General features: G+C 43.1%; 1 protein-coding gene across 2 annotated transcripts; it reads right to left on the minus strand.

Moving 5' to 3' along the window:
* Positions 1 to 243: 243 nt before the first annotated feature.
* On the minus strand, positions 244 to 22568 carry LOC112262741 (LETM1 domain-containing protein LETM2, mitochondrial). Of its 2 annotated transcripts, XM_024438475.2 has the most exons (10): positions 22330 to 22568; positions 14125 to 14193; positions 13291 to 13816; positions 9419 to 9562; positions 8100 to 8243; positions 7558 to 7881; positions 7235 to 7354; positions 6205 to 6300; positions 5349 to 5417; positions 244 to 4975 (listed from the first exon to the last, which is right to left on the minus strand). In XM_024438475.2, the coding sequence occupies exons 2-10, from the start codon at positions 14169 to 14171 to the stop codon at positions 4922 to 4924; spliced, it is 1524 nt and encodes a 507-aa protein (XP_024294243.1). In that variant the 5' UTR covers positions 14172 to 14193; positions 22330 to 22568; the 3' UTR covers positions 244 to 4921. The 2 variants fall into 2 exon arrangements, with proteins under 2 accessions (XP_024294243.1, XP_024294244.1); XM_024438476.2 differs by lacking the exons at positions 244 to 4975; positions 5349 to 5417 and having other exon boundaries at positions 7200 to 7354.
* Positions 22569 to 23445: the final 877 nt, after the last annotated feature.

The raw sequence follows: 23445 nt of genomic DNA on the forward strand, positions 1-23445 counted from the left end.
CAGTTTATGTCTCAGTTGTTGAATCTTGTTATGTTCATACAAATATTTACACATGTTAAGTTTGCTGAAAATAAACGCAGTTGACAGTGAGAGGATGTTTCTTTTTTTGCTGAGTTTAGATGCTGAAGCTTTATGTATGTAAGCACCTCCTAGCCTGTCATTGTCTGGGCCAGATATCCATAGTGCCAGACATCTGTAGTAGCAAAAGTTTGTTGCCAAAAATAAAGACACAGGACTCAAGTGTAAAGGGTTTTTATAAATGTAATGCTGAACTTCATCTCCCAAGCAGACATTTGACACTGTAGAATGATGTATTGTTTCAACGCAGGTTAAATCATGTAGCAATGTTGTACATGGTTGAGTGTCTTCTGACCTCCATTACAGAGCTTAGTGGACAGGGGGGTAAACATGAGAGGTAGAATGTCTGTTACACAAGGAAAGCCACCAAAGGGGGAGGTAGAGGTTGTCCATAACCACTGATACAGGGTCAGATACGTTTTCGTCTCCCAAATGGTTATTGTTAGGGATAGGTGATTCTAGATCTGTGGTTAGGGGTAACCTCTATTTCAGAGGTAGCCATGCCTCTTCCCAGATAGCTACTGGTTATGCAAGCTTTTGCTCTATTCCTGCTCTTACACACACCTCATTCTACTCATCGGCTGATCATCAGAACCTTGATTAGCTAAATCAGGTATGGTAGAGCTGCCCTGGATCAAAAGCCTGCATACCCAGTAGCTCTTTAGGCAGGATGGCCATCCCTGATCAACATCTATCAGTCACAAACACTCTCCTGCAAGGTCATAGTCTTAACGTCCAGAGTTTGCACAAGGCTAGTTAATATTAGTAACACAAATAAGTTCTGCCAAATGAAATAATAAACTATGAAAAAAGAAGCCTTGTTTGAAGAGAAATTAGGGAATTTCAAGGAAAACAAGTTTAAGAAGAGTATGTTCTCTATCTATGAGCTTTATATGGAATCCATTATGACAAAAGGTGCAGACGTCAATCATTCAGAAGGTATAAACTCCACACAGCCTCACGGTCTTGTACTGTCTGTAATAGTCATATCAATACATGATACAGTGCAATACCTGTGGACACATTTGCAAAGGGCATTTCCACTCATCCTTATTCCCCCAGTGTAGGTCCAAGGAGTGAAAGGCTGAATCCTAACCTCAGTTGTGTCCATCATGCAAACCTTTAAACAAATCTCCCAATGATATCAATGGATGACTTATGTGGCTAGTTCTAGTAATGCGTATCATATATTATATTAAGTTGATTCAAGCCCAAGTCTTACTGTAGGACCATTGACCATATCTGCCATCAAATGATTGGATAAGTTACTGTTCCATTAAAGTTCTCCTGACCAAATCAACTCTCAATTTCACCACAAATTATCAACAGCTACACACTGAAATACCACAATGTCTGTCTTTCTCCGCAGGTCTGTGTGACAATGAGAAATACCTTTGGGAGTAAGTTCATGTTACCCAACTCCACACCAAACTCTAACCCCTAATCCTACACACCGACCGCTTAGCAATGTGGTGCTGCTCCACCTAGGTGTGATGTTCACTATATTGCTTGTACCAACAAGTGTCTAGGGGTAGGGGTTTGGAATTGGGCATGTGAGTGAGAGGGTTCATACAGGTGTTTACGTTTGTCTCTAAGTCTGTGTCCTAATTCTCTCCCACATTCCTTTCCTAATCTAATTTCCTTCATGATCATTGATCCAAAAGGACCTAAAAAGGTAACAGCGTAAGCAATACAGTGGATTCCATTCAGCCATGTATAGACATGAAGGATAGGAGACAAGGTAAGGAATCAAGGCAGGAGAATTGGAACACAGTGTAAACATCTTCCATGAGAGCCCGTGGGGAAGGGGCAGAGGAGACACTCCACAGAGAGCATAGGTAACAAAGCACCTCGTTACAGACCTTCTGCCTGTAAATTAATTTTCTAAACAATCCTTAAACCAAGTAAAAAAAATCAACTGTTGGGATGGAAAGAAGTGTCCCAGGTCCCATAGTACTCCCTTGAAGTAATAACAGATCTGAGAAGGTTGGATTGGTCAAAGCAGAAGGGTGGACATCTTGCTTTCGATTATCCACTCACATGCAGATCAGTGATAGGGAGGATCTGTTGTTTCACTATGATGAAACAATGTAGTTTGGTTGGTGAGTTGTGGGAGAGGTTCATAAAAAGGTAATCCCCTAATGTAAGGTTTTCCTCAATGCTAAGCCAACACCAAACGCACACTCTCACACACTGAAGCATAAAGCATATACAGTAGAGTACACATGTGTTTATATGGTAAACCTATCAAATACCTTCTCGTTCACATGGTTGCATTAACTCTATATGTAAGCAGGATATGTACTAGGCATTTCAGCATGAAATAGGGGCCATCTTTCAAGCTCTTTGAGAATCACATTCTAAAATAAAATGTAACACTAGTGCAATCCTTTAACAGTTTGCAAATCCTGCATTTTCGCTCAAATTCATTATTTGAGATTTCTCTGTAGATATTTCATTCGTATTGTTGGAACAGTGGGTATGGATCATATCCAATAGCAGTCAAGTATTATCTTTCTTTTAAATGTGTAAATAAACGGTAGTACTATCATAGCATTAACACAATATATACACTGTATATTCCATTAGAAAAGCTAATTGTCCACAGATTGGCGGTTGTTTTTATAATCAAGTTTTAAACTGGGTGGTTGAGCCTTGAATGCTGATTGGCTGAAAGCCGTGGTATATCACACCGTATACCACGGGTATGACAAAATATTTATCTTTACCGCTCCACATACATTGGTAACCAATTAATAGCAATAAGGTTCCTTGGGGGTTTGTGATATATGGCTAATATACCACGGTAATGGGCTGTGCGTTGCGTCATGCTTAAGAAAAGCCCTTAGCCGTGGTATATTGGCCATATATACCACACCTCCTCGGGCTTTATTGCTTAATTAGGCGCTACTACAGCCTCTTCTGTGTTAATGACTGATCTCTCTCGCACTCTTACAATCAAAAATAATCTGTGTTCATGTACTATTTACAGCTGCAATCAACTACACAATGCCACTTCATTCAGTCATAGGGTGACACTTCACAATAAATTGCATAGATACCACGTGTTACATTTTCTGGTGTAATTAAATGCAACTACACTGTAACTATCTGGACATAATTTGTAAAATGTCCTTACTTTAGACATTAGTGTTTTGTACCTTATATGCAATTACCATTTACATCTGAACAATTACAGTCTGGTTTCCAGGGTAGTTAGAGAGTAACTTCATGGCATAAAGGCAAGTTAAAGTGAAGTGTTGCCCAGTCTTAAGATTGAAATATTCAACAAACCAAAAATAAAATATTAGGAGGGCAAAAGTTCATAGAACTTTAGTTTTGAGAGAGCTTGAGGGAGTGGCAAACCAACTGGACAGAGCAGTTGTACCTTTTCTACCAGACAATGAACATTGTACAGGGTATTTACAAATATACAAGAGGAAGAGGTGGTGGTTTTTGTTAGTCTGATCTGGAAGTGATTCAGCCAACTCGAAGAGACAAAACACACCTTTTCAAAGCAGCGGGTGGCCGTCCAATCACCTCTGACCAAAATGTCGCTCTTCATTTTCTGTTCACTTCACAACAACTCTACATGTTGAATCACCACCGTTTCTTGACACCAAGGTGGTGACCCCTAAAGGCGTCAGCATGCTTCAGCTCGGCTGGCGCATAACCGAACGAGTGTGCTTGCATACTCCCTTAAAATACACTTGCTTGAAAAACAAGAAAAAAAGCATCAAACGCCGTAGCCAGTCTCAAAATGACTGTACACTTCCTCAAAAGTCAGAATTAATTTAAGATAACTCAAGAAACCTGTCATTCATTTTGACATTTTTGCCCAAGAGATCTTAGTTGCGGAATTGTACATCTAACTAAGATGTTTGGTGCAGTATGTCTTTATGAGAAAAATGTAATGAAGATGAGTCGTCTCTAGTTGATTGACAACAAAGACTTTATCGGAGAATCCCTACTGTTGAACAATCACCGATGTAGGGGTGTAGACTTCGGCTCCGAACTTCGGCTTGACCAAAACGAACAAAAGCTTCACAAAATGTTAGCATAATATATGCACATACTCTACCGAACTGTTTCGTCTGGGAAGCATGTGGAAGCCTTTAACATACCGCGGCCACCCACTGCTTTCGTCTTTGAGGTGTATCTAGTCAAGAGGAATCAGCTTCAGCGCCTAATGAATGAGTCGAAATACAATCTGAAGTGAAACAGACTAAAGTTACACCAGACCAACCAACCAGCCGGTGTCCACTCTTCAAGGACATAAAAATAATAATAATAATATTTGTTACATCACTGGGTTACTGTGATCCCAAAACAAAACAATTATCCTAATCCATACTAATCTTTTCGTTACATTACATTGTCCTGTTCAGTTTGAGTGTGAAACCCAATGGATGGAGTGCATGAACTTGAAACCAAATAGATGCAGGTGAGAAGAACCAGAGACTGAACAGACAGAGCAGAGGTGTGTGTCCGTTTGAAACGCCTGCCAGCGGCCTCAATCCAGGTATAGCCAGAGAGGAGAGGGCTCTGATCCATGGACAGAATTAAAGAGAGCAAAAGTGCCATCTTAATGCCATCTGGTCTGACGGCATTAACATCTTATGTGATGACCTTATGACCCCTCTCTCCATCAGACACCGAGCCCTTTGGCTATAAAGGGATCTTAGAATCAGGAGGAGGCGGCGTTAAGGAGGGTAGATGGGTGGTTGGGTTGACTGATCCCTTAGGTTGTCGATTAGCTTGATTGTCTAGCCCCCGCACCCATGAGGACACGGGGTTGTGGTGTGGTCAAGCCCCTGCAGTCCTGCTCACTGTTAGCTCCTCCTCACACTCCGTTGGCGCTCATCTTGCTCTTCTGGGACGCCTCTGCTCCTTTAGCCTACAGGTCAGAGGACAATGGTTATTCTAGGAACAAACAATGAAAAAGAGACCAATGGCATTCATTGAATTATGGTGACATGGACTTTAAGAAATGTAATAAACATACTTTTAAATAGCTTGTTTACATACATAAGTGCATGGTGTTTATTGACTTGATATTTTAGGAACCTGTTATGGGCATACTGTAATTTAACTACTAAATGGTTCATTGTTGTATGGTTCACTTGTTTGTTCCCGTAGAGCAAGTGTGTGTGTGTGTGACTAGGATGTCGTGAGAAAGATCGAGACAGTATTGGGCTTAAACGCACTGGTTTATTCCATCTAGTAACTAATCCCTGTGGGTATATGACTGGGGGTCAAAGGTGACTGACCTGGATGACCTGGGCAGGGGTAGGAGGTTTGTCTGAGATGATGGCAGCCTTGTCTCTCAACTCCTCCGTCTGGAGGAACAGAAACACACCAGACATGAGGACACTGTATACTGCTCCACGGGTCATCCTGGAGAAGATTCCTGACCGCTCCACGGGTCATCCTGGGGAAGATTCCTGACCGGTCTGTCTTTGACCAGAGCTACCGAGCTCATGATAGGGGCTCATGATTTGTGGGAATATTGTATGCCTTCTATCTTTGGCATTTGTTATCCAATGAAAGCACTGTGTTTTGATGGAACGTGAGTGATGATCCAATCATGTGTTGCATTCCATTTCCCTCCCATAAAAAAAGTGATCATGTTTTATACCCTTTACTGTGTAGCCTAGTCAAAATCAGACCATATCTAGAAGCAATCGTTTTAAATCAACTTTAATGTAGCCTAGGCCTACTGGTTGTATGAATTTGAGATCTATTGTCCCAGAGTCCGTTTGGAATAGGCTATTTCTTTCTCGACAAGCTGACCAATAGAATAGGTCAACTTTTCTACTCTGGGGGAATCGTAGATTGACACAGGCTAGTGATTTTCCTGTTCATTACTCATCTTGTTGGCTGGGGAGAAGTAAATGTGGGCATCGGTAAGAAGGAACTGCACACTGTTCTGTTAAAATGAATTACCATCGAAATCTGAATTCAGTCATTCTGAGCACTGTGGGTGAACACCCTAATCAGGTTACACATCCAATGCATATGGGTCAGGTACATTTCTCCAATTTCTGGTAAATTAAAATGCTGCTGGTTAAACGCCACATTTTCATAACAGAAACCTTGTTGTTGTGTTTGTGTCTGTGTACTGACCGGCCTGTCTTTGATGACCAGAGCTGGGTCTACCAGTAAGTCTGAGGAGGAAGCTGCGCTTCCCTCTGGGATCTCAGCTGGGGGAGGAGTGGCCTTCTGCAACACACAACACAAATGGAATGATAAAGCCAGTAATGGAAGCAGCGGTGGTGCCGTCGTGTCACGGTCGTCGTAAGAAGCGGACCAAAGAGCAGCGTGGTGTGAATGCATCATTTTAATGGATGCCGAAAACACGAAGTAAACTGAACAAAACAAATGAACAACGACCGTGCCGCTATATACGAAATGTGCTGACACAAGCAACTAACATAGACAATCACCCACAATGACAAAACAGGCTACCTAAATGTGGTTCCCAATCAGAGACAATGACTAACACCTGCCTCTGATTGAGAACCATATCAGGCCAAACACAGAAACAGACAAACTAGATATACAACATAGAATGCCCACTCAGATCACACCCTGACCAAACAAAACATAGAAACATACAAAGCAAACTATGGTCAGGGCGTGACACTTCCACAGAGTGTCCTGAGAATGTTGTGGTGATAGAGACTCATAGGCTGCATTTACACAGTCTTTTGACCAATCAGATCAGTTTTGAAATAATCTGATGTGAAAAGAGCTGCTGTGATAGTTCAAAAGACCAATTAGTGGAAAAAATATCACAATTGGGCTGGCTGTGAAAACTCAGCCTTAGAGAGTTGGCAGCATGAACAGTACATCACATGGCTGACCTGCATTTCTACATCACTACAGTCATGAGAATGTGGGCAGGTCTCCATTATCTGATGGTCAAGCCTAAGTTCTCGGGGAAACCTGTGCTTCTATGGGACTCACTGAAGGCAGAAATGTACCTTGATCCCAAACCTAGAATCAGGTGACCTTTCAGCAATCTGAACTGAGCTGGTTGGGGGTGTCTTACCTCTAATTGGGTACAGGGGGTATGATGTCTTACCTCTAGTTTGGGTACAGGAGGTATGATGTCTTACCTCTAGTTTGGGTACAGGGGGTATGATGTCTTTACCTCTAGTTTGGGTACAGGGGGTATGACGGGTATGATGGGTTTGACGTCAGTCAGGTACATAGCTCTGGAGAGCAGCAGCAGAGAGGGAGGAACGTTCTCCTTCAAGTGCAGGTCCAACCACTAGAACAGACAGAGAGAGAGAGGTTGCGGGTCACTGAAGAAGCCAATTGTTGTCGTCCAAAATGGCACCCTATTCCCTTAGAAATAGGGTGCCATTTGGGACGCATATCTTATAATACAATTAATAGATTGATTCCTTTACTGGCTTGAAGTGATGCATCTTTAACAAGGTGATCTGCAGATAGATAGGTTGAGTGTCTGACCTGTTGCATCTGCTGACGTAACTGGTCAGTGGTCAGACCCAGTGACCTCATCCCTCTGCTACGACATGCTGCCTGCAGCTCTGACACACTCATAGCAGGCACACCCTCAGTGGCTATCAACTCGTCATCTGCTTTGATGGTTCTCAGCTGCATCATCAGCTGGAAGCGGAGCAGGTTATTGGTTCCTATGGGCTGCAGCTCTAGCAGCTTACACAGGGCCACCAGCTGGGGGCGCTCTAGATGCTCCAGCGTCAACTCGTCTTCAAACAGTTTGGAGAACTTGACAATGTCCTTAGTGGTGGGCTGCTCCCCTGTGTGACGAACCTGGAGATGACAGAGGGAGGACAGGGGTTAGTTAGAGCAGTCTTGGGACTCTAGTCATGCAGACAGGCTGAGGACGTATAATCACATCTTGAGCGTTATCAGGTCTGAAAGACCTATTGACAGGGGCTACCGAACACAACGGGATGAACATTTGAAACACTCATGAAATCATGAATCAGAGCTTTGGATGAGTGACCTTTGCCCCCTGGCTAAATTACCTTCTGTACGTAGGTGGAGAAGCGCTGCGTCTCGTCCTCGGTCAAAGCCTTAGTCTTGTTCCTCTTGGCCATCTCTGCTATGGTCTCCTGGAGGAACTTAGCCAGCTCCAGCTTAGCAGCAAGACCCTTTTTCTGCTTCTCCACCTAAAGAGAAAGAAAAGGGAGAAAGAGAGAGGGAGAGAAGGATAGGAGAAAGAGATTATTATATTATTATAAAGATTTCTCAAATGGTCCTTATGCATAATCTAGCAGTAGCTAATAGCAATTGGTTTAGAATGTTCTAAAATGGAGCATCAATCGCATTTTATCAAGTTGCTAGGTAATGTTTAAAAGGGTATATTTAAGCAGTAAGGCATGGGGGTGTGGTATATGGCCAATATACCATGGCTAAGGGCTGTTCTTAGGCACGACGCAGTGGAATGCCTAGACACAGCCCTTAGCCGTGGTATATTGGCCATATACCACACCCCCATGCCTTACTGCTTAAATATACCCTTTTAAACATTACCTAGCAACCCCCGAGGTGCCTTATTGCTATTATAAACTGGTTACCAACGTAATTAGAGCAGTAAAAATAAATGTTTTGTCATGGTATACGGTCTGATATACCACGGCTGTCATCCAATCAGCATTCAGGGCTCAAACCACCCAGTTCATAATTGAAAACAATCCCACTTCAAAATGCACAAGTTGGCTAATGGTGGTCTTTACTACTGCTTCCTGTTGGTATCCCAACGGCCATGATGTGAGAGGCCAGGCCAGGCACCACTGTTGTACAGGAGCAGGAGGACATATCTGAGAGCCATTCAGCCATGAGCAGACAGGGACCATTAGACCCGACAGGTCAGGCCTACTGGGGCTAATCCCACACAAAGACCTGGGGTATATCCCAATAATCTCTCTCTCTTCCTGAAGTGTGCACTCATTCACTATTCCTGACAAATGTAAAAACATTGGATTGGTGTAGGCATGAGCTAAAGAGTTTCTTAGAACTGTAATGCACTGTCAAATCTGTGAAGGGAGGTGAACAAGTGCACACGTCGGGAGAAAGGAGAGATTATTGGGACACACCCGTGCTTATTCTACAGGCCTACAGGTCTGTGGAAGGATATCTCCTACTGGGGTGCATCTCAATGGTGTACTTTTGACTCCTTTCATCTGCATTGATATGGAAGAACAGGAAAACAGCCATTTTCACCTAAAATACCATGACCTCAGATCAGTCCAGATGAAGGAGAGGAAACAAGGAAGCAAGTTTAGACCATTGATAAGCAGCATACAACAGGGTCATTAACATTGTAACAGCGTGAGAAACGTGCCTTCTTGGTCTCTGTCTCGAAGGTGGAGGGCAGCATCTCAGGGAAGAGCTTGAGGAAGACAGGGAGCAGGAACTCCATGAAGGGGACAATGATGAAGACCATGAAGGGTAGCAGGCGGAACAGGTCAGCACACGTCCTCATCAGCTGGAGAGACACAGACAACACTTAGCAAACTAAACAGTAACATGTCTGACAACGATAAGTAACAACATCAAAGGAGAGGAACGAGAGAGGAGATAGGGGGAGAAAGAGAGAGTGAGAGAGACAGAGAAAGGAGAGAGAGAGAAGAGAGCGAGAAAGACATAGCGAGAGACAGAGAGAGGAGCGAGAGAGAGAGAGCGAGACAGAGAGAGGAGCCATAACGAGAGAGAGAACAAGAGTAGAGAGAGAGAGCGACAGAGTGAGAGAGAGAGACAGAGAGGACAGCAAGAGAGAGAGAGAGAGAGAGACAGATAGAGGAGCCAGAGCGAGAGAGAGAACAAGAGAGAGCGGCAGAGAGAGAGACAGAGAGACAGAGAGAGAGAATAACAGAGGTTGGAAGCCAAACATTGCCATATGGTTTATTGGCATTATAGAAGATACAGTGATGCAATGTGACTTTTGCAGTGCACTACACCTATGTACAGAGTGGATCCCAAACATTTAGAAATGTGACTGACAAAAACATTTTTAAATGTGACCCACAAAACTTTTTCACAACAATGTTCTTTGACCTTTTGACCTCCCAATTCACCAAAACGAATGTCTGTGGTCACATATTAAGCTATGAGACAAGAAGGATTCCACCTTGACCCACACTATGTTAGGATTCTGTCCCTCAGTCTCTGGCAAACTACCAGGACTGTGAGTCTTTCTAAAATAGACCCGGTACCGAGTAAAGCTCTACCATGGCATTCACACAGCATGCGTCACACGGCGGGGTGTTTTTTTAAAACCTTTATTTAACTAGGCAAGTCAGTTAAGAACTAATTCTGTTGGTGTGCCTATCCTGTATCATTGAGGCAATAGGGTCAATACATCCTTCTAAATTCACCTTACTGATGAACCTGGAGGCTGAAGTCAGAGGCCTTTTTTTTCTGCATTGAAAAGTATTGGGCGGGCCACCTATGTCCGTTTTCAGTGTAAACTTAAAGGACTAAAACAAGATATGAAGTAGGTAGAAAAATGTACCTAAATATATATTTTTATAAGATCCTCTTTCAGGACAAACCATCTAAAATTCCAAAGATGCAGCATTCAGGAGTTTTTTCCCATGTTATTGGGCCCCCATTGATATTGTAATAATGTTTGAGTCCCTCAGATAGCATAAGCCATGGCAAAATGTGTATAATTGCAGGAAATGTGCTTTAAAACTGCAAAATGTTATGTTCACCACATGGCAAAATGTGTAGAAATTCAGGAAATTAGCTTTTGTCACAATGGCCAACAGGAGGGCTTCTAAAATTGCCTGAGTGTTCAACTAGAATACCTCACAGCATGTGGTGGACTCCTCTGGTTGCGTTCAATAGGCACAACGAGAGAAAACAACATGTTCAAACTGAAAGCAAAAATGAGCAGCATTGTTACTGGTTTAACAAGTTTAATGGGTAACACCTTTCCCTGTTATGTGCCTGACTGCTGAACACCTCCCAGAGATTGAGGTGATCAGCTGATCATTGTTTCATGATTCTCCGGTTCCTGGTACTCCTAAAGTACTACGTTGCTGTAAATCCTGGCCTCCAATTAACTGAAAGGCACTTGTTACATAAGACAGATCTATGAGAATCACATGAGACTACAGTATGCCAAAGCTTTCTTTGGTAACTGTAGGATGTACAGTAAGACCATGGGTGTGTTCGTAAATTCAATCTGGAGTGCCAGTGCACTCAGAGTGCCCTTTGGGCATTCGTAAATTCAGAGCGTTGTCAGATTGTCCGTTTGTAAATTCAGAGCATTTCGCTCTCTGAGTGTTCAGAGCTCACACTGGACGCTCTGGCCGAGGAGTAGGGTTGATCCGTGCGTTCTGACCTCACAACGGCAGTCAAGCACCCAAGTTAACTGGCTAAGTTTGGCTAGCTTGCTAGCTACTTCCAGACACAAATGAGAGAACACCCCACCCTGACCATTTTACTCACTCTGGCAGAGCTGGTTACGCTGTTTCCATGTTCTCTAGAGCGTTGGTGACTGTAACTGTGCTGCTGGCAACAATTTAATAACGCTTTTTTGACAACATTTGCTGACATATTCGAACGGGTGTTGAGCGTTCGTAAATTCCTCAAATATTCTAAACTCTGGCACACTCAGATGAGTGCTCTGAAATCGGAGGATAGCAAGAGCGAATTTACGAAAGGCACCCCACTTCAGAGCCATAGATTTAGTATTCTAATGGGAATTCTTATCATGTTATTATTGTCATGGAGCGTTGAGCGTCAACATGGAGGGTAGTAGTTAGCAGAGAAAGTGCTGCTCGTCTAGATCGTGAACCCTTCAACCAACTGCAGTCACTGTTAGAAACAGGACACCCTCTGAATTGGATTCCCCAAGATGGAGCTGTGTCACCACGTTATACGTATCAAATCCCCATCTCAAATGGGACCCAATTCTTTTGAACAGAGGTCTATGAGGCCATAGTCAAAACTAGTGCACTATATAGGGAATAGGGTGCCATTTGGGACGCACCCAAGGTTCTCTCATCCTGCCCTCAGGCATAAATTATGACTCACCCTGTTATTTACTAGGGTTTGGCAGTATCCCGATTTTCATACCATCTCTGTACCATACCGGGGAATATGGTATTACCGGAAGTGCACATATTTTTTTTGTGGGAGGGGGACAAGGGATCTTGATCCAGGAGGGGATTGAATGTCTCTGCTGGAACCAAGAAGCTTGATCTTGACATCTAGCCACTTAGCTAGCAAGTTAGTAAACCAAATGCATAGCTGGAGCCCTGAGCTGGGTATAACTTATTTGACATTTCTTAGATTTCTTAGAGTTATAAGCAGTAGTGTAGCACTCACCCCCAGAGCCCCAAAAAACAAACAAAACAAAAGTTTTTTCCTTCTCTGTATTTAAAATCATATGTCCGGTACTTCTAAATACACTGTATATCGCCCAAGCCTTTTATTTACTCCTTCAGGAACATGTTAGACACAGAGAGTTCAGCCTACACTTCCTGCATGGTTACATCAATAGTCACAACAATGACAGTCTGACCTACTATACACATGCTGGCTGCCGTGAGGGCACTATGCAGGAAACAGTTTAGAGTCAACACAAAACATAGTCACATACAGGTCAAATACAGCTCAGCACTTTCAATCAATGTTTTCATACTGATCATCATCATTAAGTCTAACCAAGCTCCAGTCTCGTCCAGTGTTGGTCAGAAGATCGGTGGAACCAATAGACGGATTGGTTGTTTAGCAACAAAACCGACGCGTACGCAACTATAGGGCAAAACAGGTGGGGTTGGCTTAGATTGCTTATAACATGTAAACTATATTTCGTCTCCAATGTTTATTGAAAACATAAATGAAGTTGCGCAATGAGTACTCTCAAATACAACATTACAGATGTTGGTTAGCTAGCTAGCAAATTTGACATCAGTCAAAACACCTCAAAACAAGACATGGTATCAACAACAAGATCAACCATGCTGAAACAAGACACATGATTCACAACATGGCAGTTTCTTGTCATTGTTGCTTGCTACCTGGTCACCCAGAACCATTACAACACATAGCCTTCTGCCCCTTTGAGGCAAACACAAAGTTTTTGTGATATTGTCAGCTAAGCTGTCCATTGGTGGGACGTTATGGGCCATGGTGGCTAACATCTGGGATGGAGCAGCTAGATGAAACATTGGTTAATTTGTATCACTCCCCCGGCCTTACCCGTCTCCTCTCCCTGCGTGAGAGCAGTTGTCCGTGCAGCAGTCTCCACACCATCCTCCCTGCGATCTTGGTATCGATTCCCAGCAGCCTGAAACCATTGTAGTAGTGCTTCAGCTCATCCACTACCCTCTGGCCAATAGACTTCCTCACTACCTGGACAGTAGGGGCAGCTGCAGCCGCTACAGTGACGGCAGCGGGGGGAGCAGGGGCTGGAGATTGGGGTGCGGGGACAGAGGGGCCATTCTTGGGGGTCCCTGGGGGGTCATCCTGGGCTGGGGTGGCGGGGGCTTTGGTGTCCTCCTTGGCGCCCTGCAGCCAGACACAGGAGCTGTGCAGAGATCTGGCCAGCAGGGTGGTGCTGTGGGGTCTGGCGCAATGGAGCCGAACGCACTGAGGATAGCCAGACCTGGAGTGCCTGAGGGAGATTAGGGGTGACAGGTGGCTGGCGGGGTCCAGGTGGTGGTGGACGTAAGCAGTGGAGGGGAGGGGACAGCAGCTGTGCCTTTTAGACAGCAGGTAAGATCCCCTGGAGACAGAACACAGATACATCTGTATGTCAGTGACTGCCTGGTCATATGTGAAGTATCCTTACTTTCACTACAGCAGTCAGTCATACACACTGCTGTAAAGTAGACAAGACCAATGACCACCTGCTGTATTTACAGTTAGCTGGTTTACATATTCAACTCTTCCAAAAGACTTCCTGAGTGTTAATCAACTGATTTAGCACCCAGGGATCTTGTGGACACGGACAGTGGCCCCACTGTATGTGTAGTAGAGGTTAGTGCAGGTCTAAATGGTTTCTAATGTAGAGCAGGTGACCTGGTCTCCTACCTTGATCTTGTTACTGCCAGAAGCACCTGTGGACTGAACACTGCCATTGCACTGGCAAATCAAGGTCTCCTGAAAGGGTGAACAACAAGATCAGTGAAATTAATAAATAATGTTACTTTACAATCTTCTAGGACTGATGGATGTATAGTGTCAAGCAATTTAATTTTGAACCCCATGGCTTTGTAATGTATTTAGTAGGGGTGTGACATTTAAACGTTAAAACAACATTGGGATCGTTAACGTTTAGAAAAAAATCACAGTGCAGTTATCACAAAACATTATTTATTTGACGTGTTATAGACTATGATAGGCTATAAAAAGGCCTTGGGAAAGTTTAGGCTACTTTGGGCTACTTTGGTGAATATGCGAGATACAGATTACCAAGACATTACCAAGATATGCACATGGTTCTTTCTGCCTGCCCCCTCCTCACTCTCTCCTCTCTCTCCCTTCCTTCTAGAGGTCGACCGATTATGATTTTTTTCAACGCCGATACCGATACCGATTATTGGAGGACCAAAAACCCTGCTGCCGATTACTCGACCATTTTTGTGGGGTTTTTTTTGTAATAATGACAATTTCAACAATACTGAATGAACACTTATTTTAACTTAATATAATACATCAATAAAATCAATTTAGCCTCAAGTAAATAATGAAACATGTTCAATTTGGTTTAAATCATGCAAAAACAAAGTGTTGGAGAAGAAAGTAAAAGTGCAATATGTGCTATGTAAGAAAGCTAACGTTTCAGTTCCTTGCTCAGAACATGAGAACATATGAAAGCTGGTGGTTCCTTTTAACATGAGTCTTCAATATTCCCAGGTAAGAAGTTTAGGTTGTAGTTATTATAGGAATTATAGGACTATTTCCCTCTATACCCTTTGTATTTCATTAACCTTTGACTATTGGATGTTCTTATAGGTACTTTAGTATTGCCAGTGTAACAGTATAGCTTCCGTCCCTCTAGTTAGCGCGGGCTAACTAGCTAGCCATTTCACTTCGGTTACACCAGCCTCATCTCGGGAGTTGATAGGCTTGAAGTCATAAACAGCGCAATGCTTGACGCACAACGAAGAGCGAATGAATTAATGTTCACGCGCCTGCTTCTGCCTACCACCGCTCAGTCAGATACTTGTATGCTTGTATGCTCAGTCAGATTATATGCAACGCAGGACACGCTAGATAATATCTAGTAATATCATCAACCATGTGTAGTTAACTAGTGATTATGATTGATTGTTTTTTATAAGATAAGTTATAGGTAGCTAGCAACTTACCTTGGCTTACTGCATTCGCGTAACAGGCAGTCTCCTTGTGGAGTGCAACGAGAGAGGCAGGTCGTTATTGCGTTGGACTAGTTAACTGTAAGGTTGCAAGATTGGATCCCCCGAGCTGACAAGGTGAAAATCTGTTGTTCTGCCCCTGAACAAGGCAGTTAACCCACCATTCCTAGGCTGTCATTGAAAATAAGAAGGTGTTCTTAACTGACTTGCCTAGTTAAATAAAGGTATAAAACTTTTATTTTTTTAAATAAAAAATCATAATAAAAAATCGGCGCCCAAAAATACCAATTTCCGATTGTTATGAAAACTTGAAATCGGCCCTAATTAATCGTCCATTACGATTAATCGGTCGACCTCTACTTCCTTCCTCCTTCGTGCTGGCTCGTCTGCTCTTTCTCTTCGTTAATGTGAATGTGTGTTCAGTCTTCAGTCTGTTGTATGTGGAAAATCCTAGCCTATTCACTGATGTTAGGCTCTGCTTTACCGAAGTTGTGGACACATCCAATCCAAGAAATTGCAAGATACAGCATTCCATTGCGAGATACAGCTTTTGATTACCGATAGATAGGCCTAGTGAATGGTTCTGACTGTCTGTCTGGTGGAAAACCTGCCTATACTATGCCCCTCCCCTCTCGCTATGAAGTATGCAAGTGTTTGTGTTCTCGGAAGTACTGCAACTAATCAGTCTCCTCCGTTCCAAAAATACTGATTCTTAGGAGTTGATTCCTAGCTGAATCAAATATTGACACTCAGAACGGGATTTGACACCAGGAGTTGACGTGTAAGGAGTCGAGGACGCTCCACCACTACATCTTTCCAAATCTGAAAGGGATGCACAGTGAGACCCGGGGATGGAGGGAAGGAGTAGCCATGACTGCGGTAGATGGAACTGCATTATTGCCCCTTAGCGGTTATACACAGGACCCTTTTGCCTTGTGAATTCACATGAAATTGTATGATTTGTTTCTTATCGTCTAAACAGAAAAAAATGTCTGTTTACACTTTAAGAATATTTTTCCATCATTTTCAACATATTGATACAGCCTAACTGATAAAACTGCAGTTGATTTGTAAAGTTCAAATAGAGTATAGTCTTGAACATCACGATATATCTTCTTGCACTTCACAATATCTCGTCAATGTCAAATATCACAATATCCGAATGAATCATATATCGGCACAACCCTAAATGTCTTGGCGTAGCACAGACCATTTGACCAATACTTCAATTCCAGACTTGGAAGACAACTAATGCCAATATCTAGTTGCAGGGAGTTCGTTTAAATTTTGAAAATGCTCCGTTATTCAATTAAATAAATGTTTTGCTCCATTATGTAATCCAACATTGTGTACGCCAATATCTTGTCTATTACAAATCTTCTCACATTGATCGAGACAGGTAAGTGTCATCATGACATGCATTAAGATGGTGGCGTACACATCCTTGAATTACATAATTGAATTTAGAATTTGAATTTGAAATTATCTTTAGAGAAGAATATAAGAAAAATCTGTAGTCATTCTGTGGACTAATTGTCCATTTGTTCCACGTTTCATATCCCGAAAATGTCATCACTTGGCTGGCTCCAAGTTTTATTTGAGTGCATGTAGGCCTAAGCGAAAGTCACATTTCAGTTGATAGCATTCAGTTGTACAACTGACTAGGTATCCCCCTTCCCCTTTCCCTATGCTGGTACCTGCTGTTAAGTGTCTCAATGGAAACTCATTCCCTGTATGCTATCCCCTGGATCTTTAACTGCAAGACACCACAGTATGAGTCATACCCATAAAACCTTGCGGTCGAACAAGGAAATGGTTCCAATTGTTTTCCCACCATTAATTTTTCCCATAGGTGATTTTAGAAACACTTCAAATAAGGACTGTGTTTTGTGTAGGCTTACCCTGGCATAACGTTTTGATATCTGTGTAAATCTCTCTAGGACAATGTGACGCTTATCAATATATTAATGTGTATTTACCCCCCCAAAAATGAAACCCTATTTAGCTGCTAATGTGGCTATCATAAATAACTACAAATGCCATAATATCTTATATATCTAATGTTAGTTAAATTTAGTAATTAATTAATTGTCAAAATGTCTTTAAATTGACAATTCTGTGAACTGTCTTGTGCAGTTCACCTGTAGGCAAAGGTGTCAGCTAGAAATGACATGCAGGAGCTTGCAGGGATTTGTAGTCTTGCATGATGTCTATTTTTGTGCTAATTTGCATTTTCGAATCTGAGAGTAAATAGAGCTGAATATATTAATAAAAGTCACCTGGTCCGAGAAAGATTTACAAGATTATAAAAACGTCACGACATGGTAAGCCTACAAGAAACACAGCCCTTAATTTAAGTGTTTCTCAAATTCCCTGTGGAAAAACGATACGAACCATTTCCCTATTTGACCGCTAGGTTTTATGGGTATTATGAGACCTCCACTTGTTTCTTATCGTCTAAACAGAAAAAAATGTCTGTTTACACTTTAAGAATATTTTTCCAACATTTTCAACGTAGTACTTCCGGCGCCGACAGAGATGGCCGCCTCGCTTCGCGTTCCTAGGAAACTATGCAGTTTTTTGTTTTTTTACGTGTTATTTCTTACACTGGTACCCCAGGTCATCTTAGGTTTCTTTACATACAGCCGAGAAGAACTACTGAATATAAGATCAGCGTCAACTCACCATCAGTTCGACCAAGAATATGTTTTTCGCGATGCGGATCCTGTGTTCTGCCTTACAACCAGTGTAACCGAGTGGATCACATGCAGCGACCCAAAAAAAAAACGACTCAGAAAAAGAGGGAAACGAAGCGGTCTTCTGGTCAGACTCCGGAGACGGGCACATCGTGCACCACTCCCTAGCATTCTTCTTGCCAATGTCCAGTCTCTTGACAACAAGGTTGATGAAATCCGAGCAAGGGTAGCATTCCAGAGGGACATCAGAGACTGTAACGTTCTTTGCTTCACGGAAACATGGCTAACTGGAGAGACGCAATCCGAAGCGGTGCAGCCAACAGGTTTCTCCACGCATCGCGCCGACAGAAACAAACATCTTTCTGGTAAGAAGACGGGCGGGGGCGTATGTCTTATGGCCAACGTGACATGGTGTGATGAAAGAAACATACAGGAACTCAAATCCTTCTGTTCACCTGATTTAGAATTCCTCACAATCAAATGTAGACCGCATTATCTACCAAGAGAATTCTCTTCGATTATAATCACAGCCGTATATATCCCCCCCAAGCAGACACATCGATGGCTCTGAACGAACTTTATTTAACTCTCTGCAAACTGGAAACGATTTATCCGGAGGCTGCATTCATTGTAGCTGGGGATTTTAACAAGGCTAATCTGAAAACAAGACTCCCTAAATTTTATCAGCATATCGATTGCGCAACCAGGGGTGGAAAGACCCTGGATCATTGTTACTCTAACTTCCGCGATGCATATAAGGCCCTGCCCCGCCCCCTTTCGGAAAAGCTGACCACGACTCCATTTTGTTGATCCCTGCCTACAGACAGAAACTAAAACAAGAAGCTCCCACGCTGAGGTCTGTCCAACGCTGGTCCGACCAAGCTGACTCCACACTCCAAGACTGCTTCCATCACGTGGACTGGGAGATGTTTCGTATTGCGTCAGACAACAACATTGACGAATACGCTGATACGGTGTGCGAGTTCATTAGAACGTGCGTTGAAGATGTCGTTCCCATAGCAACGATTAAAACATTCCCTAACCAGAAACCGTGGATTGATGGCAGCATTCGTGTGAAACTAAAGGCACGAACCACTGCTTTTAATCAGGGCAAGGTGTCTGGTAACATGACTGAATACAAACAGTGCAGCTATTCCCTCCGCAAGGCTATCAAACAAGCTAAGCGCCAGTACAGAGACAAAGTAGAATCTCAATTCAACGGCTCAGACACAAGAGGTATGTGGCAGGGTCTACAGTCAATCACGGACTACAGGAAGAAACCCAGCCCAGTCACGGACCAGGATGTCTTGCTCCCAGGCAGACTAAATAACTTTTTGCCTGCTTTGAGGACAATACAGTGCCACTGACACGGCCTGCAACGGAAACATGCGGTCTCTCCTTCACTGCAGCCGAAGTGAGTAAGACATTTAAACGTGTTAACCCTCGCAAGGCTGCAGGCCCAGACGGCATCCCCAGCCGCGCCCTCAGAGCATGCGCAGACCAGCTGGCCGGTGTGTTTACGGACATATTCAATCAATCCCTATACCAGTCTGCTGTTCCCACATGCTTCAAGAGGGCCACCATTGTTCCTGTTCCCAAGAAAGCTAAGGTAACTGAGCTAAACGACTACCGCCCCGTAGCACTCACATCCGTCATCATGAAGTGCTTTGAGAGACTAGTCAAGGACCATATCACCTCCACCCTACCTGACACCCTTGACCCACTCCAATTTGCTTACCGCCCAAATAGGTCCACAGACGATGCAATCTCAACCACACTGCACACTGCCCTAACCCATCTGGACAAGAGGAATACCTATGTGAGAATGCTGTTCATCGACTACAGCTCGGCATTCAACACCATAGTACCCTCCAAGCTCGTCATCAAGCTCGAGACCCTGGGTCTCGACCCCGCCCTGTGCAACTGGGTACTGGACTTCCTGACGGGCCGCCCCCAGGTGGTGAGGGTAGGCAACAACATCTCCTCCCCGCTGATCCTCAACACTGGGGCCCCACAAGGGTGCGTACTGAGCCCTCTCCTGTACTCCCTGTTCACCCACGACTGCGTGGCCATGCACGCCTCCAACTCAATCATCAAGTTTGCGGACGACACAACAGTGGTAGGCTTGATTACCAACAACGACGAGACGGCCTACAGGGAGGAGGTGAGGGCCCTCGGAGTGTGGTGTCAGGAAAATAACCTCACACTCAACGTCAACAAAACTAAGGAGATGATTGTGGACTTCAGGAAACAGCAGAGGGAACACCCCCATCCACATCGATGGAACAGTAGTGGAGAGGGTAGCAAGTTTTAAGTTCCTCGGCATACACATCACAGACAAACTGAATTGGTCCACTCACACAGACAGCATCGTGAGGAAGGCGCAGCAGCGCCTCTTCAACCTCAGGAGGCTGAAGAAATTCGGCTTGTCACCAAAAGCACTCACAAACTTCTACAGATGCACAATCGAGAGCATCCTGGCGGGCTGTATCACCGCCTGGTATGGCAACTGCACCGCCCTCAACCGTAAGGCTCTCCAGAGGGTAGTGAGGTCTGCACAACGCATCACCGGGGGCAAACTACCTGCCCTCCAGGACACCTACACCACCCGATGCTACAGGAAGGCCATAAAGATCATCAAGGACATCAACCACCCGAGCCACTGCCTGTTCACCCCGCTGCCATCCAGAAGGCGAGGTCAGTACAGGTGCATCAAAGCTGGGACCGAGAGACTGAAAAACAGCTTCTATCTCAAGGCCATCAGACTGTTAAACAGCCACCACTAACATTGAGTGGCTACTGCCAACACACTGTCAATGACACTGACTCTACTCCAGCCACTTTAATCATGGGAATTGATGGGAAATGATGTAAATATATCACTAGCCACTTTAAACAATGCTACCTTATATAATGTTACTTACCCTACATTGTTCATCTCATATGCATACGTGTATCTTGCCTATGCTGCTCTGTACCATCACTCATTCATATATCCTTATGTACATATTCTTTATCCCCTTACACTGTGTATGACAGTAGTTTTTTTTGGAATTGTTAGTTAGATTACTTGCTCGTTATTACTGCATTGTCGGAACTAGAAGCACAAGCATTTCGCTACACTCGCATTAACATCTGCTAACCATGTGTATGTGACAAATAAAATTTGATTTGATTTGATTGGACTTGTAGGGCTCGGAGGGAGAGTATTCATCTGCTCGTATGCAAGAAAAGCCGGCGAACTGACAAGTATGCCATGACAATGAAAATTGTATATTCTGAATTAGGGGAGGATGGAGAACAATAAATATATTTTTATTCGGATTTCAATCTGCAAAAAATATATATAATATTAAAATGATACACAAGTGTGTATGGTTGTCCATCCTCCCCTGATTCAGAATGTTATTTTCATTGTCATAGCATGGTTTAATAGCTATTGACGAGATATAACAGAACACATTTTACTTTGGTGCAGAACCGAACCATATACCAATCTAAAAAGTCGGGAAAACAATACTTTCCTGTGGATATTTTGTCTCAAATTTCGAGGAGCTGGAGGCCAAACCGCACAGATAAATCAACAAAAAAATCACCAGAAGCGGGAGTGCGAAGCAAGCAGAGCGAGGCGGGTGGAAAGGACGCGGCATGCAGAGCATTGACTGTATGCTAGCAGAATAATTCACATCTCCAATCATCTTTGCTGATAGCAATGTTGTGTTTCCATAAGTGGATTAATTGGTCTAATAATACTAGGCGATCATTTCATTAGCTATGAGTAAGTAAAGTTAGACATATGACTATGTCACATGAGAACATAAACAGGACATGCCATAGGAACAATCATTAGGTACTGGTAACTTGACTAGCTAAAGGTACAGAGAGTTCTCCATGCTATCGACCAGCTAACTAACGTACTCTCGAAAGATGCCTGAACGGGGAAATTTGCTAAACTATCAATCTGGCCACAACGCAACCACTGTCAAGCTCACGCCATAGCTAGCTAGTTAATAACAACAACATGTTAGTAGTGTGGCTAGCTATCTAACTAGTATGTGCAGATTGGATGAAGACCGTTAAACTAGCTAGCTAAATAGCTAACGTCTGCAGTCTTTTCACAGTTTGACAACGGAACATCTAAAATATCGGATGACCTTAGCAAACATGTTAATACAAGCTGAAATTGGAAGTCGATTGACGATGAGGTTTGTTTCTTAACTTACCTCGAATGTCAAATGTCCTGCTATGGCTGCCGACTGGGCGTCGTAAGGCTGATCTAAATTAACAAAATAGTACAATCCATTCACAGTAGTCGGCTGATTGAAGATGTGCGACGATAATAAACACATTTACGACGGGTTTATTACTAGTATTCCTTCGAGAAAGGTCCCTTTTGGTCAACTTCGCCCATTTTTTCTGCTGCTCTGAAAAGGTTATTGCAATTCACATAAGCATGATTGTTGTTGACGTACTGGATCAGGCGAGGATGGGCTTGTTTGACAGGGCTGAGAACCAATAGATTAAGTTATTTTTCCCAGTAGCAACCAATCCACTTAAAGGGAAGACCCACTCGTATCGGGGTTTGATTAACTGCATTTGATTGAAAAGAAGCTTCCCTTCAAACGTAAATTGCACCATTAATAAAGTAATAATAACAAATACTGTATGATTTTACATTCTAATATGCATCAAAGAGCGGTACCAGAGCGCCAAGTCTAGGTCCAAAATGCTTCTTAAGAGCTTCTACACCAAGCCCTCTAAACAGTTAATCAAATGGCTACCTGGACTATTTGCATTGACCCCCTGTATATAGCCTCGTTATTGTTATTTTTATTGTTTCTCTTTTATTTTTTACTTTAGTTTATTTTGTCAAGATTTTTCTTGACTCTTATTTTTCTTAAAACTGCATTGGGTAAGGGCTTGAAAGTTAGCATTCGGCGCATGTGACAAATAACATTTGGTTTGAGGAGTGGGCATGTGCTATAAAATGGCACATATGGTCAAACCAAAGTACATAGATATTGAACTCACTGTATGCCTCACAATTTGCACACAGGCTAGTGTAGGCTATTATAGTAAGTTATACATTATATAAGACGACACTATGAAATATATAGCCTGCACACTAGTGCTTTTCTCACATTTCTATGTTGAGGTACAGTAGCCTATGTTTTATTATCTGTCAGGTTTACTAAATCTGCTGAGTGCAGTCAAGGCCTCCTGGGCCATTATGTCCTCTTAACCTTTCATGCCATAATACATGGGCTGGGCTATCTATCATATCATGATCGTTCCACATGGATTATTTCAGAGAATATTTGATATCTAAACAGGAATTT

Source organism: Oncorhynchus tshawytscha, linkage group LG12 (genome assembly GCF_018296145.1).
Source record: "Oncorhynchus tshawytscha isolate Ot180627B linkage group LG12, Otsh_v2.0, whole genome shotgun sequence".
NCBI classification, from domain to species: Eukaryota; Metazoa; Chordata; class Actinopteri; order Salmoniformes; family Salmonidae; genus Oncorhynchus; species Oncorhynchus tshawytscha.